Genomic DNA, 18,108 nt, shown 5'->3' with positions numbered 1-18,108 from the left:
CGTGAAAGGATATGTGATCTTTGATTTACATTTACGTACACAATGTAGAATGACACAGGCTTCAGTACAAAGACTTTAAAAAAAAGGGGGGGACAACAACAACTGGAGATAGTTCACTCATATAAGCTTTTATGTTGGGATGTGACTCGTTGGTAATCAAGCCCACCGGCCCCGGCATGTCAGGAGAGTGGACATGAGCGGACTTCACAGTTTGTTTGTCAGATACTTTCATTATATAGATACCGGACAACATCACAGCAGTGAAAATGGTGTTATTCTCTTAGTGGAGCCACTGTGATCACTTGACGGCAGACTTTAAATAGAAGCTGCCTTTCCTGTTGTCTGGCGGGTTTAGATTTGGCACCCTCGGCAGGCCCCTGTTAGATTCCAGGCAGTTAGTAAATTTCAGGCCCACAATAAAGGAAAATAAAATCAAGCTTCACAGCGGTTTCACTTTATTGAGACAATATTAGTGCACACAAACCACTTTTTTTCTCTTTAAAATACCATAAATTAGGAAGAAAACAAGGAACAATATAAAACAAGCAAGGAAAAAAAGTGCATGTTAACCATGGTATACACCACATTGTCTTATACTGTAGTTTACAACCTTTTTTTCGTTGTTGTTTGTGTATCTTTTTGTCTGCCTGTGGGTTATGTGTTATGTTTCTGACATGTCTCTAGCTCAGATGGATATGTCGTGCCTTTGGGGGTCAGGGGTGAGATCCAGGCTGCTTCCCTGAGTTGTGTTCAACAGAAAGGGCTATGAGTCAAAACACATGGACGTCGCTACGTCGAACAACTTAGGGTTTACATTGTGCTTTTGATCGGAGCTGTAAATTATTCTAACTCTATGTTGATTTCAGAAGGCGTAAAGGAGGTAAATCAACAGGAACAAAAACCGTAAGCAAAACGCTCTTGGCCACTGAAATCCCTGGATTTTTTTTCCTTTCTTTTCTAAGAAGAGAAAAAGTAACATTCTGTTCAAAGAGACTGCAAAAATATAGTTCCCATGTTTTTATTTGTACATCATGCCAACATATTTTGCGGGTTAGGATACTTCAGTTATCAAAAAACAAGGTGAAAACAACAAAATTAAAGTCTACAAATCATACGACTGAGAAAACACATCTAACCAAATCCAGAAATTTTTAGCACCAAATTTCAACCTTTCATATTGCAGGTCTGTACAAACAAGTTTGTCCACAATAGCTTATGAAAAATTTAATGTTGGCAGTTATGTCAGCCGTTCCAGTTTCATCAACTGGGTACTAGTATGTACTGAATTCACTACCTAAATATTTACAAAATAAAAAAAGAAATAAAAAAGAATACACAACTACCTTTTTCGCTCTTCGACATAAAGGGAAGGAACACCTGGTATATCAGGGGCCATTTGCAAACCACAAGGATCCTGGCTGATATGTACTGTAGGTCTGAAAATCTATGTCATCCTATGGCAGTGAGAAGTCACTGTTTTGAGGTATATTTTGTTTGCAGGTGTAAACGCAGCGTTCACACTCTGTCTTGTGTTTCCTAAATGTCATCTGAGCGGTTAAAAAAAAAAAATGCATCTGTTCATCATAAAGTGCAAGACATTGAATGAATTTTAAAAAGCAGCAGACTGCTGCTGCTGCTGCTGGTAAGGCTAATCAAATGAGCTATCTATCTAGGAATGTAAAATTAAAAAAATCGAGTCATGGCACTCAATTAATTCTTATATTCCAGGTTGTGACTCATAAACAGAACTGCTACTTGTTATTTCTACTTACATCAGTATAATTTTACTCCTCTTGCAAGGAGCTAATCATTTGAGAAAAAAACCCACTTCATTTCGCCTCCAATCCACAAAACAGTCTAAGAAGCAAACCCTTTTTATGACAACATACTGTAGATTATTCCTTAAATTATATAAGGATATAAATATGGCAGGTGTATGCCTTTATGGGAATCCCACACCCACCCCAAAAAACATAATCACCTTCAACCTCACTATTTTGCAAAATAGAAACTAGGAGAGGCCAGTTTGGCAGTTACCTTATGTACCCACTGTCACCATCATGCAGCAGTGTAAGCAAAGTTTGGATAGTGGGGTTTGCAGTTTGGGAATAGAGGTGCAAAGCGAGGAGAGTCAGGGGAGCAGCCTCAGATCTTTGTTATCGTCGAAGGGAGTTAGTAGGAGAAGGCTCATGTTTTGGTGTTTGTATTTCTATTGTGTGTCTGTGTGTTTTTCTCTGCTCTGCTTTGCAGTTAACATCCTGTGTTTTAATCGTTTTTGGATTGATATGTGTCTTTAAAAGGAATGTCTGTTGCCATGCGTACAGGTGTGTGTATGCGTGTCTTTACTCTGTGTTTGTGGTGTTGGTGTGTGTGCATGAAGCTGTTTGGATCTTACTCAGTCAATAATTTGATCTCATTGGCAAGGAGGGTGTTGAAGTTGTAAGCTGGATCGGGGAGATCTGGGAGGTCTGGCAGGGTGGGGGCTGTGGACTGGAGGGGCGAGGACTGGGAGGGCTCGGCCAGCTCTGGGTCGCTCTCGCTGGAAGTGGAGCCCACGCTCATGTTGCAGACGGCCTCAGGCAGCGAGCCGCCGCCGGTGGGCACGGAGCACACCTCGGGCTCGCTGCTGGTCTCGCTGGTGCTAGAAACAACGGACAGCAGGGACATCTTGCGGGTGAGGCGGCTGGGGAGCATCGACAGGGCGTAGTCGGCGACGATGCCTGCCACGTCCATGCCACAGGCCTGGTCGAAGGCTATAAAGCCCACGTTGGCGTTGGCCTCGCAGACCACAAACGAGCCATCGTTGAGCTGTAGCAGGTCGATGCCGCACACATCCATGCCGAGGATGTTAGACACCTCGATGGCCAGCTGCTTTCCCTGCTCACTCAGTGGGCACATCATACCCACGCCACCTAACAATCCAGAGGGAGACATCCAGCTGGTTAAAACCACCATGATCTCTAGTTCAGACTGTCAGAAATGACTTATGAATCAAGAGCAAACCATAAAAAATACATTCAGATGATGTAAGGAATATTTTTGAAGATTTCTGCTTTGTTAAATCTTCAATACCACAGAATCAAACACCACATCAGATCCACCAGCAGTCAGTGCAAGTGTCAGCATGATCTGTTTCATAAATGCAGAATAATCTGATGACTGGTGTCCTAAATATGTCACAGCGCATTACAGCCTCAAACAGACCAAAACAGCTCATGCTCTGACACTGCAAATCAGTCTCATCAGCTGGAATACTGTGTCACTTGATGTCTCCAGGGAAGATCCAGGACAAGCCTGTTGATTTGGCGCTGTTTCCCAAAACTGGTTTATGCAGCAGATGGAGCATTAGGCTTGATCAAAAATTTAAAAACGATGTTCTGACCGTTAAATAATGTCCTCACATACAGGAGAGATTAGAGCAATCCAGTGACACCTTAAATGTGGCACTGAGGTCTTTGTCAATAATTAATGCTTGCCTGTAATGTCTATTACTTTTACATGACTGGGCTGTATGACAGCAAGGTAAAGCAGTAAAAATATTCTAAATATAGTGTACACTTAAACTGATATTGATTTTTTTAAGTGGCTAAACCACCACCACCATCCACAGCAGTAAATAGCTTTGCATCTGTGGCTGTACTCCTCATACAACATCACTTCAAAAAAACTCAAACTAGCCCTTTAAGAACTGTTCCAGTGTTGCAGTGCTGGCATTGTTGGTTAACTATACTTGTGGGAAGGGGGAGCAAGTTCAGCAATGTAATATGTGTGTGACACTGTTCAAAAGTTAAGTAATTCAGTGTGTCATCATGGACTCTCGGGCATCTGCCTACCCAGGGAGCAGTTGCTTTGCATGCGACCATCAGTGGAGCAGCGTAGCATCGAGCCGATGACACGGCCGCCCACCAGGACCACCCGCACATCCCGGCCGTGCGACTCCTTGACATACTCCTGAAACAGGTAGGGGGTATCGTGGCGGATCAAGTGGCACAGGTCTGTCAGGTGGTGTTTGTCCCGTGCCAGGAACACAGCCTTGCCTGGGAGAGGGAAGGAGAAAGGGGATAAAATAAGTAAGGAAGGATGAGCTAGTTTTCAGGTTGTCAGGATTAGATTAGTTTACACTGACATGAAAACAAGATACCTGCATATGTAATATCAGCTGAGGTTGGATAACTAAGTTTTGCTGACAGGTAGCTACTTCTGCTGACCAAGTCTCATGCCAGTTCCTGTTTATCATATAATGGAGGGGACACTCCTCTCTGCAGCCACAGAATTGCTTCTCACAGAGGATAGAAAACGCCTGTTTTAATTAGCACCACTTGGCTCTGTCTCCTGGTTGTCAAGCCCTCTGACCCCTGATCCAGCAACGGGGTAAATCTTGTGATTGTTATGTGTGTGTGTGCACATTGTGTCTAAGTGACAATCCAAACAAAGATGTCAGGACAATCCCTTGGTAACTTCATGAAGATGTGAAGATGGACAGTGGCAAGCATGATGTAACACTTGACAAGTCAAAAACAAGACAAGCAAGGACTCGTGGTCCTGTGACTCAGTGAGACACATGACAACTTTGATGATATCAGAACACTGATTTGGAGATTATGCACACAAAGACTTAGACAATGTTGTAACTTAAACTATTTCAACTGATTAGGAAGAGCACATGAATTTGAATTTGGGGATCTGACATTTATAATAATGATTCTTCAGATTTTGAAACAGCCCTTTGTATTTGTTTACAGGCCTTAATATTGGACCATGAGAAGGAAGCCGAGCTGGACTTCAGCCAATGTCAATGGTCAACCACAGAGGGGGGAAAGCAACCCTTGAGACGTGGAACTCCCTAAAAAAGGTCAAGTTAGTGGTTGACCAACGGCTGCTTTCCCTAACAATGCGTTGTGACGGCAGTCTGGGCGAGCCAAAGTCCATTGTTATTCCTTCACACAATAGCAGAGCCAGTCAAGTGTCAATAACTATGAATAGGAAAAGGCTAATGGGTCACCAGACACTGCTGGGGCTTCACTTCAACATAAATGGTGGAGCTCAAACTTCCCACACAAGCCCCCTGTGAATTCACGCAAAATGAGGAAACTAGGGTCAGTTTACGAGGAACAAAATGATTAACCAAGCCACCATGCTGCAAGCATACAAGCTCCTGTTTTGTGTTTGTTGCTGCACCACAGTCCTAATCATTTAACACCCTGTCAATGATTTTCATATAAGCGTGGACTGAGCTGCCATTAGGCGCCTGCAGCGTACACATCTTCGAGGTGTGGTGCAGTGAATATAGCTGGTGACAGGAAGAAATCAACTGACGGTCTTACCTCTGTGGCCGCGTGCATTCTTCACCACCACAGGGTAGCCCAGTGGCTCTGCCTCGTCAATCATCTTACGGAAGTTGTCATGCCCGCCTGAGAAATACCCATGCACACACACACAAAGCAGAAACACACACACACATGGAAACATGCACCCACAAAGAGGTGTAAAAGATATCAAAAAATTGTCCTTGTTTTGACAGCATGATTCACACATTACTGCACAGGGTGGGGGGAGGGAATGTGGCCCTGTCACCATGGCAACAGAAGGGACTCAAAACAGCAAGGCTGTAGGAGTGTTGTCCTGAGCTTATACTTATTTTGCTGCTTGATTCATGAGATTGGAACAGAGCAGTCGCTGAGGGACGCATTAATGTGAAGCAGCTGACCATATCTGACGTTGGCTCAGAATGGCAGCTTGTAGCAACAGATGTGCTTCAGCTCTCTCTGCTTTGGCTCAAGAATAGAATGAAAAATGGCAAAAAAATATTGAAAAATGGACGTGTTAATAACTTCTCTCGCTCTCCCTCCATCTCCATCTTTGTAATGTTGTCTGGTCTTATCTGGCATTACGTCAAGGGAACAGATGTGAACTACCCTGTCACACGGCTTTTTCCAGATACACTGAATCACGTGTTCTCAGAGCAAGGGAGAAAGAGCAGAGGGAGCAGAGGAGGAGAGCAAGTGGACAGGAAATGTGGGTCCAACCACGTCATAAGCTGCTGAGGTGGAAAGCAGAAGGGAGGCAATGGCATCTTTTATTTTGAAAAATCATGAGGGGGCACGGGGTGGGGCGTCCGGGGGGGTGTGTTACATAAGCTCTCCAGCCGCTCTGCATGCACCGCTTGGCCTACTGTGCAGAGAGACGAATGGAATGTAGGCCAAACACCCCCTCCTCTTTCTTCCTTTCTTTCTCTGTCTGTATCCTTCTCTGTCTGCTCTAACAAACACCACAGCGCTGTCGATTTTTGGTAAACACAGAGAAATGTGTGTCGTTTGGTTGTCAGCCTTTGTTTTGTATTTTTTAAAATCAACAGACTACAACAAATAGAAACAGCGGTCTGGCTTGTGGTTGGGGGGGCTGCATCCCTACATGTGTTGCCTTTATCAACAGTAGGTTAAAAGCAGCAGTGTCAGAGAAACTGTGAAAATTATAGACATACTGAGTGGAGTGGACAGCTCGTGGATTTGACCCTGTGTTGTTTGTGTGATTGCAGTAGCATAGTGATTGTCTGACTGATGGCTTATTAATCTGTGTCATGGACAAATGTGGACTAAAGCCGGTGATGCTACTAATGTGATTGGATACCTGGCACAGCAGTGCTGGTGTTCATGCTAATATTCATTTGACTGTAGATTATGTTCCCTTAGGGGCCGTTTATACGACAACGATTTCAGTGAAAATGGAAAAGTCTGTCCTTTGCGTTTTAAAAAACTTCTGCGTTTATATGACGACGTTATTGAAATGATCCTCGTTTACACGGAGCCGCAAAATCTACTGGAAACGCTGTAGTATGCATGCCAGGTCAATTGGTGGCAGTGTAAATTTGCAAAGCAACACCACGGCATGACACCATGCGCCTGCGCTGAAGCGCCTTCCTCCCCAACGCCGTGATTACAAACCAAAACAAAGAAGACACACTGGCGAAAGCATGCACAGATAACTTTGGTTTCATACAGGACACAATCACCGGTCTCCTGGGGGAAAGTCCTATGTTTGATGAGTTTCACTCTTAATACTACTTCCTTCATTACTCCCGTCAGCGCATTGGTCACATGTTCGCACCCTTCCCGATTCCATTTGGAATATTCATGAATGGAAATACGGGCTCAATATTGCATGTGTTACCTATAAATTCTAGTACATTTCATTTTGTAGGTATGCGTACAAACAGTGCATGAGAACAGCCTCTTTTGAGCCAGGGTGTCGGCATTTATTTGTTAGTGCATTTGTGTTTAAAGCTCCTTTCCCAAGAACCCAAGACACCCACTAACATCTGGCTTTTGTATGTAATGGGAAAGGTAATAATCAGTATTCACACTCGGGTCAAATGACTAGTAGTCAGGGGTATTTATTGGCTGCGGTGGAAATATGACACCTGGGTGAACATGCTCATTTTAGCCCCTTTACCAGCAAGATGCAATGATGCACTGGCACAGAATACTGTCTGTCTCCACCCAAGCAGCTTTAAACATTGTTCCAAATTAGTCAGCATCGAGTTTGAAAGTCTGAATAAGTAACAGATAAATAAACAGAAGTAACCACTGTAGGGTTTTCACTAGCCTCCATGCACCTTTCTACTAACGTGTTACCCAGCCTGTCCAAGACATCAGACAGGCTGTATAGAAAGACATACTCGTCTGCTCCAGAGCCATGTACACAGCTCTAGTCTACTGGCATGGGGAACGGAAACTATAGCCAATTTTTAGTGTGTCCATCGTTTAAAAAAAAACAATGGACACACACACACACACACACACACACACACACACACAAAAGAAATGCTTTCAAAAACCACTTATTTTTTGTACTATGCGCAAGGAATTACAATCTGTATTCTGTAGCAGAACACCAAGAGCCCTACATGAGGTACAAAGCAGCATGGTCTCTGTGTGTACTGGCAACTAGAAGTATTAATAAAGCCAGTAGCATCACACATTCATCAACTGACTTGCTGATTATAGTCACAGAGAACCACATCGCCTTAGACATCTTAGTTACAACAACACGGTGCTACCACAACAGACCAACACTGTGAAAATGATAAACGTCAAGTATTGATTTACCGTAGGAGAAGGTGTCAGGAAGAGGCACGCCATGGCCGGCCAGCTCCTGAAAGGTCCAGAACTTGTTGACGCAGTTGAGTATGGCCTGGGGACGGTTGATCAGCCGACAGCCCATCTTCTCCAGGTGGCGCAGCACAGTGATGTCACTGTCTGACTGCACCCAGGGCGTGGGAACCCGTACCACCACCACTTGTGGATAAGATGTCACCAATTCCTGCTCCACTCGCAGACCTGGAGGGTGAGGCGGTGGTGGGGGAGATGAAGGAGAGAGGGTGGAAACAAGTAGTCATTATTCAGCAAAAATCCTAATTTGATAGCAATGAATTTGTTTCTCAGCCTGTGGGTACACAACTTAAAAAACTTCATACACATAATGAATTATTCAGAGCACTCAATACACTTCTGACCCACTATGGAGAGAACATACTCATATCATCCACTCTGTGTCTGGAACCAGAGCCATCAGCCAACACCACTTCTGTACTTGCCACGTCAGAAAGTGACGCGTCATTGTTTATAGCTACCATTACATCCTAAAAAGTCATATTTACAGGAGCTGGAAACATTGTGAAAGTGGTTGGTGAGATTTGGCGTCCACCATCTCCAGTGGAAAAGTTAACTCCTCTTATGTAGACTATTTGTGGACAGTGTTCCAGTCGTTGCCACACAGCTCTGACTGGGAGTTGGCCGGGTTACAGGACCAGGCAGAGGCAGCCAGCTCCAAGGCTGTTGATGTTAAGTCATGAATTTGGAGCCTCCCTTTCCAGCTGATATGAGTATTTACATGCTGCTGATGTAGAGCACTTCCCTACAGTGCTGCCAGCTCCTCTGCATTTTGAGCAATGAGTAACTTCTCATGACTGAGGGGGAGATATCCTTCCTGATGGGCTGACACTGTACACAACTTTGCTCTGATGTAGGGCAGTGGGGTGAGGAAAGATGTCTGAAACCCCAGAGGTCTTTAATTTAATCACAGATGAAAACACATCAGAGGAAAAAGTACCAAACACTATCTTGTATGTAGCATTTTTGTTTAATGTAAGTCTTAAGATTGTAGGATATTTTGACTACACTCTAGGCCACCACTTCTTAAATTATATGGCAATAATTTTAGATCCTGTTTATGCAAAATCATTGTTATTTAGTATTTGGTTATCATCTGAATTCCATGGTGTTTTGTTGTACTGAAAGTCAAGCTGACATTGGTTTTCAATGTCTCAGTCTGACACCACTTTTCTTATGCAAATGTGAGCTATGTAAATACAACAGGCTAACTGAACACATCTGAATAGGTTACTGATCAGCCTCAGCACAGCATGTATAAGCCTTGGAAAACAGGGGAGACTTGACAAAGAGAAGCCTGTATAGTAAGATGGCGGGAATAAAGTTGGCTTGATATAATACACACTAACTTTTCTACAAGGCTAAAAAAAATCTGGCAAAATTCAACATTCACTAGCTATCTCCAGTCTGCAGAACAGAATAAGATTTTAACAAGAATACTGGCTTGATATTTGCCAAACACAGATGGCAAATTCACTAGCCATTACCAGAGCCTTGGCAGCGTTTCACTGGTGACTGGTGTTACTTTGTCACCCTGGATGACAAGAGGAAACGGAGACAGACTGAGATTTTTTAGCAGGCGATGCGACCCAACAGCTCATCAGGAGGAGCAGATTGGGTGTTCGTGCTGGTATGCACATATATGTACAGGACAGAGGGGAGGAGACACATTTGTCACTAGCACAGCACTTCACCTCTACCGTGACCTGAATTTCAGCCATCTTAGGATCTGTAGGCTCACAATAGTGACAGCGCCGCTGGCTGAGATCATCAGAGGTCACCAGAAGCTTGGTGGTTGCTGCATATGTAATGAGAACCGACAGCTATTGATGTGCCGGCAGGTGCACTGTGCTTCAAGCCTACATATAGTGTGTATCATGCGCACACTATGGGTGGGGCCAGCACTTGTTTTTAAGGGTCATTCTGTGCAGAGACAGGTAGAGGAGAAAGCAGGAGAAAGGCAGCAAGCAGAAAAAGGTCAGGCATGTCTTGTAGCCTTAACACAGAGGAAGGGAGGGAGGGGAGGGGCACATAGAGGCATATGAAAAAGGGAGTAGGAAGCCATGAAAAGACTGCCACCCCTCCCTTTTTTCTCCTCCTCCTTCTCCTCACAATCTCAGTATAGAAGCAGCAGGATTTACTGTCTCTCCAGCCCAATTCAACACTCTCACACACTGCTCTGATTGTGCAGCCACTGAGAGTGGTATTACAGTGGGAAGTATCAGGGGATGTGGTCTCATGGTTTTTGACAGACAGTATTCACTGTTCATGGTGCTCGTCTCCATCTCCAGGGGAACCAAACAGAGACCAATGAGGCAGCTGGATGAATCAGTCCTATTCATTTGTGCAAGTGTTCGTGTGCACTGCACTGTATGTCATGTGACCATTGCAAAAACATTCATAAACCCTTCTGACTATTTCTGTAAAACAAAAGCGACATGTTTTTTTTTAAAGTGTGACAGTTAGTGTGGGTGTGTCCTGTTTATAATCACAACTGACGGGATTTTTTTTTACCTCTACGGCAGACTGTAATGTTTTTATGGTTCAATGGACTGTATATGTGCGTCCCATTTTCAATCTGCCTAACAAAGCTAACAAGCATTACAAGCATTCTATGCATACCGCTGCAACGTCACAAAGCAGGCGATGCCGACAAACGCTGTGCCAATTTGGCTGGTGGGTCCTGCCAGCCCTGAATGCTGTCTCAGTCTCAGTACTGGTATAAATGATCCTGATGATAGGGCAGCAGGTTAACCCACGGTTTCTTTTGGCTCGGTTTGGGGAACAATGCCTTCAATGGTCTATTTGCATATCTGTCATCAGTGCCACACATCAGACAAAAACATATACAGTAGGCCTGCTGTGAGGCCAAGCAAAAAGATCTTTTGTTCATCGAGCACAGAGGCCATGTAAACCTGCATATCCTGTGTGGGTTAGCGTGTGTATCGTAAAGCTGATGGCTACTTTGCCAATTTGGCATTTACAGTACTTGAACTAACTGAGGCAGGCAAGACATGTCACAAGACAACAAAAATGTCTGTCTGAGCAGCATGTAAACAGAGCTCAACACACATATTAAATGCCACATGGCACTGAAGAATATTCATGATAAATAGGTCAAACCCATGCCACATCAACTGTGATTTAATCTTTCTAATTTTATGCATCTGCTCTAGGGCTAGGAAGTAGTTAATTAATACTGTGTACTGTATCTCAGATGAGATTTAGCACGGTCATGTGATGATGCTTTAATGCTGTAATCTAAACTCATAAACCTCAAAAGTATGAAACATGTTTATGAAGATAGCAGTTGTCTTTGACATCACACTTCACAGCAACATGAAGTTCACTGTGCTCAACAGTTTATTTAATCTATGAATCAGCATGTTCAGTACTGCAGTGAAAAATCAGTATCAGAACATATGTAATTACTCTGAAATACAAAGTAATTTATTAATACATATGCATACAATGAATAAACTACATTGCTTTTAATACTTTATAAGTGATGTTAGTTGTTACTGTAAAATGTTGTTGTAGGGAATGGGGGCATAAGTGCTTGGGTATTGTGGCAGACTGAGGCTGTACTCTCTCATCAAGCCTTACTCAATGGTTATTTTTATATTTTGACATGATGCGGTGTAGGAGATATTTTGTTCCCACCAACCATGGAGGCTGTTACAAACAAAAACTAAACACACACCACAGTACACTACTGCTATTTTAACTGATGTGTCTTTGACATCTCCAGTGATGCTTCAATACATGCCAGAATGTAATACTGGTGGCTCAAATCTTATGTGGTGGCTGCAGTCAACTTGTGGGGGGTGTGCCATTTATGTGGTATGACAGGAAAATCTGAGAAGATGCAAAAAAACAACAAAAAAACCTTCATTCTTTCAATAATATATCTGGGTTTGCGGTAGCCTGCAGCCTGTTCCCACCGCAGTTTGTACAGTGATGCATCATTCAGCTTCAGAAAGGATGAAGTTAGAAGGTTTAGAGTCCAGTAATCACAAAGCAGACACTGTTCTCTTTGGCTACGGCAACTATGCAAATTACAAACGCAAGTGCTTATTTGCGGTATGACCATTTATAAAAGGAAAGGCTTGACATTCAAAACAGATAGTCTGATTTGATATGGAAAGTCGTGTCAGCTGTTCACATCCTAATAAGGATCTGCTATTCTAGGAACAGTGTTTTCAGGTACAGCAATAACAAAAAATGATATTCAGGGCGTGTCATTCAATGTTGCAGTCAGTTGAATTATTAACTCCCTAAGCAAGTGGTGTGAGCCTCTTTGGTGATGCCAATAAAATACAAAAGTCCCTGGCTGCGTGTGAGAACCTGCAAATGAGATAATGCTGTCTACTTAACAAACAAGTGGTTTACCTTTCGGGATGTGATGTGCTGAGTCACAGCACCAATAATTCGGTATCATTATATTAAAACTTCACATATATTTACTAAGCATTTATAAAATATAACTGTTATTTTGCACTAAGAACCTAAAGTGAGGGTTAATGACAGCAACAGGGGCTGCAAGTTATTGCTGTGATCAAGTCTCCCTGATTTATGGCATGAACTAGCTTTTTACCACCTGTAATACACCCACCACAGCTTCTAAATGTGCATCAGACTAACAGCTATGCCATACTTGTTAAATGGGGAGTCTATGCTTCATAAATAACCAAACAAGGACTGGCATTAAAGCTACAGTATCCATGTATGTTGATGGTGAGACACACTCACATGTTTGGTGGTAAATTAAGCCAGGCCTGCCTTAATGTTCCATCTTTCTGTTCACTGACACAGGAGTGTTGCATTTATCATCTTCAGGGCAAAAGTGTGTCCACAGACATGCGCAACGATCAGTAAGGATTGTGACATCAGTTCATATCCGCTCTCTGTTTGAACACCTCACAATGCAAATCATGGGATGTGAAATGCCTCTAGCTAGCTGAATGCAGGGTTTGGCTGTCTTCTGTGAGGGGCCATCATTGGTTATTAACACATAACGGTGTGTGTGCGTGTGCATACTCATGTCTCCTCCTGGGGACACACTGAACCCATTAACTCCAGTGTGAAACATGGACCTCAGCCTGACTCGAGAACACACAAATGAGCCAAGAGACTGAAAAACCTTTGGAATAGCAAGCTGTAAAGGTGTTATCAGTTTTGGGATTGCATTCTGACCTTTCCTCAAACAAATATTATGTGTGAGAGACCTCGACCTTTGCAAGACCACTGCTATGGTTTAGGTTTTTATTGTAGCATCTACTACTAAAGGAAGGCTTATCTTTGAACCCATTCTGTTACTTATCAGAGTCAGCGTCCCATATCATTTCTACTATGAAAAAGTATGTATTCATTCTGGAACAAAACATGCCTTTAAAAATCCTCTGAAACAGCTTGTTCAACTGATATCAAATGATGTGTCAATGTCAGTGTATAGACATTGTATTCAAATGTAAATGCACCCAAGACAACAGACAGTAGTGGTGAATTACTCTAACCACTTCAAGAGGTGGTCAGTGACTACAGAGGCATTATTGATTACATGACAGTTACATGATGGTGAATTACCACTCCTGTTTCCAATAAATACTAACTGATTTTGTCTCAGCCACTGCATATGTAGTTGTATTTCCTGATGTTTGTCTTAAATCCCAGAGCCTGCCTATTGCTTCTGGTACTGTATGCTTATAATAATCCACATGAAGATTCAGACAGCCTGAAGGGATCTGCATATTACAAGATACTGGCAACTTTATCTTTATAAAGACGATGTGGTCAAGCTGCCAATTTCTGTTTGGATTTTACATTAAAGTTCCTTCCAGTAGTAATTTAAAGTAATTTTAAGTAATTTAAATGTAGATGAAATCTGCATGTGATGTACGTAGGTAGGTGTACAGGGCCGGCAGCAGTGTGGACAATCTGTCCACTGGCTGTTAATTTGTGATGTCAAGCCAAGGCGCAGAAGACATTTACTGTATGCAGACTTGGGGCCAAGATGGATTACACGTCATGCTAACCACCCTGCTCTAGTTGTGTGTATCTTTCTGAGCTCCAAGTCTAGACAGCCACTTGACTACCTCCTGGTGCTAATGTGGTCTAATTTTCAGAGTATGTCCAGGATAAATTTAGCGAAATCTGACATCTGCAGATTAGCCTATATAGGCCTGATTATCTAGCTTTGTAATGTTTATGTGCTAGACAACTAGCAACAACAGCCAGCTCTACTTTATTTGGCTGTACTCTAGTATTTGACAGATATGTTATTATTCAAGAGCCATGTCTTCCACTTCAATACACCAGTGTTGGCATTTGAACCCTCATGTTAAGTTTATGACTGAGCCGTACAGTAGACCTGATGCAACACTATGTAGCCTGTGAGGGATGTGCTGCCCAATCTCAGCCCTATTCATCCCACGCCGTCTCCCAACTATTCAGACTCTGCCAGTGCCAGCCTACACCGTTTATGTGTTAATTGAGACCCGCACGCCTCTCATCTGGTGACACTGGCCCCACTTCACACCGCCCTGATGAATTCCATGTGTGTGTGTGTTTGTTGAGAGTTCCTACTGTTACCATCACTTTATCAAGGCCTCCTGAGACAATACTGTGAAATGCTGTCAGCACATAACAAGCAGAGCACAAACACAGTGTGTTCTGGACAGAGCCCTACCAAAAATGATAACAAAAAAAAAAAAAGATTTGTCAGCATGACATAATGTAGATAAAGTAAAACATACAGGAAACCTGATAAAGCACATTAAACTGGTGGTTAATTGATTTCTGTTTTGATCATTAGTGCTCTATTTTAGTATTTTAGCAACTAATAAAAAGATCCTGGTTATGTGCTTTTTGTTTTCCTTCCTTTAACCTGAATACTTATGGGGATTTGGATAATGGCCTCAATTTTAAGATATCACTTTAGGTGCTGGTTACATTAACATTTTATCTAGATACTTAACTAAACACTCAAACTTGACTACACCACTTGCAACTCTTTCTGTGTGTGAAATGTGTTAACGTGTGTGCCATCTTCTCTGGGCTGTTTCCAAAGGAAATCTGCCTGGATACCACATGAAAACACCAGGCTAACATGTGAGAGAGGACAGCATAAATGTGTTTCCACTAATAAATAGCTAAGCTCTAATTGCTGGGTTTCTGTGATATAAAAAATCCCATACATGAGAATATGGTATCATCGACGGCATTGTTGAGATTGTAACGTATTCAGCGAAATTAAATCAAGCATCATCGCTCCCCTCTGGAGGCAGTCTAACTGAAAGTGGGTTAGGCGGTCACGTCTGTGGTTACACTTCGCTTCCTTGCTAACAGGCAGACCGGGCTAGCCCTCCTCTCCTTGCTCTACAGCAGTGTGGTCCCCAAACAATACCCCGCCTGCCATTAACTTAGTGGAGCACTGTTGATCACTGCACCATTCATTTACACAGTTTACAAGACACAGACTGCTGTCATTGGGTGGGTGATACTTGCCTAGTTGTCCCTCGCTGATCGTTAGCACGATTTGATCCATGAGCAGAGAGCGGAATTCAACATCCTCGTCGGCACAGCGCTCCTTCAGTGCCCGGAGGATCTGGACTTGTGGGTACTCCTGGCTGATACGCCGGTCGGTCACGAACCAAACCCGTGAGCACATTTTGTATGCGTGGGATTCAAACAAAAGTTAAAAAAGAAAAAGAAAAATCCGGATGAAAACACACTGTGTGGGAGGCGGCAGGTGTGTGGTGGCAGCGAATGATCCGGGGGTCGGTCGGGCGGCAGTGCAGTAGCGCACAGATGCTCACACAATGGAGACCTCGGCGGCTAGCAGCACGAGCAGGCTGTGATGTGGCTAAAAACACGACCACGGCTCAACCGTTGTGTGGACCGAACCTGCTGATGAAAAATCTTCTGTATCACCTTTGTTTCCCTTCATTTGCAGCCATTTAGTCTTCCCAGGGTGCAGTTCGTTGAACCCAGACCGCGCAAATTCGACACCGGGGAGAGGAAAATAACGGTACGTTGACCCACTGAAACTTGTCTCTCCCAACCGATATCCAGCTCTCGGCACTATTTGCCCGCCGGGGCGAACAAAGCCCACGCTGCGCCGCTTTATATCGTCCACCTGCCGACGCTAAACTACCAATAAAGTTTTCCCGCTATCGCAGCCGCTGTATGGCGTTGTTAACCGCTAGGTCTTCGGTTTATGACAATAAACAGCTAACCCACAACGACTACCCTCTCTCCTCCGTTTGGCTGCTGTCCATGAGGTATTGGTGCTGAAAAGTGCACGCGCTTCGTTTACAACTCCACTTCTCCGCGTGCCCGTGCACAGCAAACGGGGCCTGCCCCAAAATAAAAGTTTTGGAGGGGCGTTAGCCAATCACAACTCGTCAACTTCCTCATTGTCCAAACAGCACGCGGAAAGTGTGGGCGGGTCCCCGGCGTTGTGACCAATGAGAGCGACCAAAGCCAGTTTGAGGGCGGGGTCTAAACGGAGCCCGACGAGGGCACGCGGAGTGCTGTGTGAATCAGTGCGTGGAGTCTGCAGTGCGCACGAGACCGCGCACATCCCGAACTGGTTCAGACCAGACGGTGCGGGGAGGTTTGGCGAATACCGACAGCGCTGTCTCCATGCCGAAGTGGCAGGAAATGAAACAAGGTCATCACAAAGCAGAGACACTTCGCATCTTCCTCTTCTTCTCTCCCGCGTGCAACACTTTGTAAAGACTGAGAGGCGCTTATTTAGTAGTTATTTCACAGTGGCTGTGGTGAGGCAGTGCAGTCCACGGGTTACTGTGTCGGCTGAGTGGAAGGAAAACACTCCCATGTGATAACGGTGCGAAATTATGCGAGTGACCCACTTCCTCTCTCCGTCCCTGTGCCAGACACTACGAATATCACCGGGGGTGTGGTTAACTTAATCAAATCTAAACACAGAGACATGATGCACATATTTTTAGATTCAGAGGGACTTGCATATCATCTCCCGATGTCCTTCATGAATAACTACCACAAACCCGCTCAGAAAAAAATGACTTTTCTTAACAATGACGTTATTACTTTTCTCCAATAGCCTATCAATGTTATCCCGCGATAGTCTGATGTCTGCACACTGGTGGGTACATTCAGTGCGAACATAAACTGCTGTTACTGGTGCTACTTTATTAAAATACAAATGAAAACAGGTTAAAACCACACAGCTACCACACTAACTCCATGACTACATATTTCCTGTTTATATCCCCCAAAGCATCATGTGAACTGTAGTCCTAAGACTAAAACATTATTCCTTTATAGAAATAGGACAAAGAATTGCAATAGACACTGACAAAATACATTGATAATGATCGGGCAACATTAATTTAATGAGTTTATAATGTCTCATCATCATGGTTCTTTATATTCCTATATCATCAAGACACACTTCTCTATCCATTAGTGATGTGTGCCCTGCTGTGAAATAAGTATTCAGATCTTCTACCTAAGTAAAAGTTACAATACTACATACTACTACATATACTACAATAATGGTGTGTACTGTGTACTATTACAATGCTGCAGTACACAGTGTAAAAATACTCTGTTACAAGCAGTAGTGTAGGGAAGTTACAATGGGCCCTAGTGCACACTAATACATTTAAAATCGTGCATGTGTTGCCTTGACACAAATAGAGGCTTGACATTGGACAACATCAAACATATTACACAGCAATCATCTTCACATATCTGACAAAAATATAAATGAAATTAAGAACTAAATGATTTAACTGAATAGTTTTACAAAATATATTAATACATTTTATAGCTTATATAGAAAAAACATATACTTTTGTTTTAACTAGCTACTGACTATTTAAAAAAAAAGAAAAAATTAACATGGTGCTGCTGGGTTTGCCTTTTTGAGGACATATAGCAAATAGCACCG

At 43.3% G+C, this 18,108-nt stretch overlaps 1 protein-coding gene across 1 annotated transcript; it reads right to left on the bottom strand.

Moving 5' to 3' along the window:
* Window positions 1–17: 17 nt before the first annotated feature.
* On the bottom strand, window positions 18–17,012 carry rimkla (ribosomal modification protein rimK-like family member A). Its single transcript, XM_049581188.1, has 5 exons — window positions 15,675–17,012; window positions 8,106–8,336; window positions 5,325–5,411; window positions 3,834–4,037; window positions 18–2,912 (listed from the first exon to the last, which is right to left on the bottom strand). The coding sequence occupies exons 1-5, from the start codon at window positions 15,835–15,837 to the stop codon at window positions 2,392–2,394; spliced, it is 1,206 nt and encodes a 401-aa protein (XP_049437145.1). The 5' UTR covers window positions 15,838–17,012; the 3' UTR covers window positions 18–2,391.
* Between the last annotated feature and the right edge of the window lie 1,096 nt (window positions 17,013–18,108).

Source organism: Epinephelus fuscoguttatus, linkage group LG7 (assembly GCF_011397635.1).
Source record: "Epinephelus fuscoguttatus linkage group LG7, E.fuscoguttatus.final_Chr_v1".
NCBI lineage: Eukaryota > Metazoa > Chordata > Actinopteri > Perciformes > Serranidae > Epinephelus > Epinephelus fuscoguttatus.
This window is presented reverse-complemented; position numbering and strand designations above follow the sequence as displayed.

Coding starts and splice junctions, on each gene's coding strand:
- rimkla (XM_049581188.1), bottom strand. CDS start 15,837: ATGTGCTCACGGGTTTGGTTCGTGACCGACCGGCGTATCAGCCAGGAG. Junction 4,038..5,324: donor GAATGCACGCGGCCACAGAG/GTAAGACCGTCA, acceptor TCCCTCTCCCAG/GCAAGGCTGTGTTCCTGGCA. Junction 2,913..3,833: donor GCAAAGCAACTGCTCCCTGG/GTAGGCAGATGC, acceptor CTGGATTGTTAG/GTGGCGTGGGTATGATGTGC.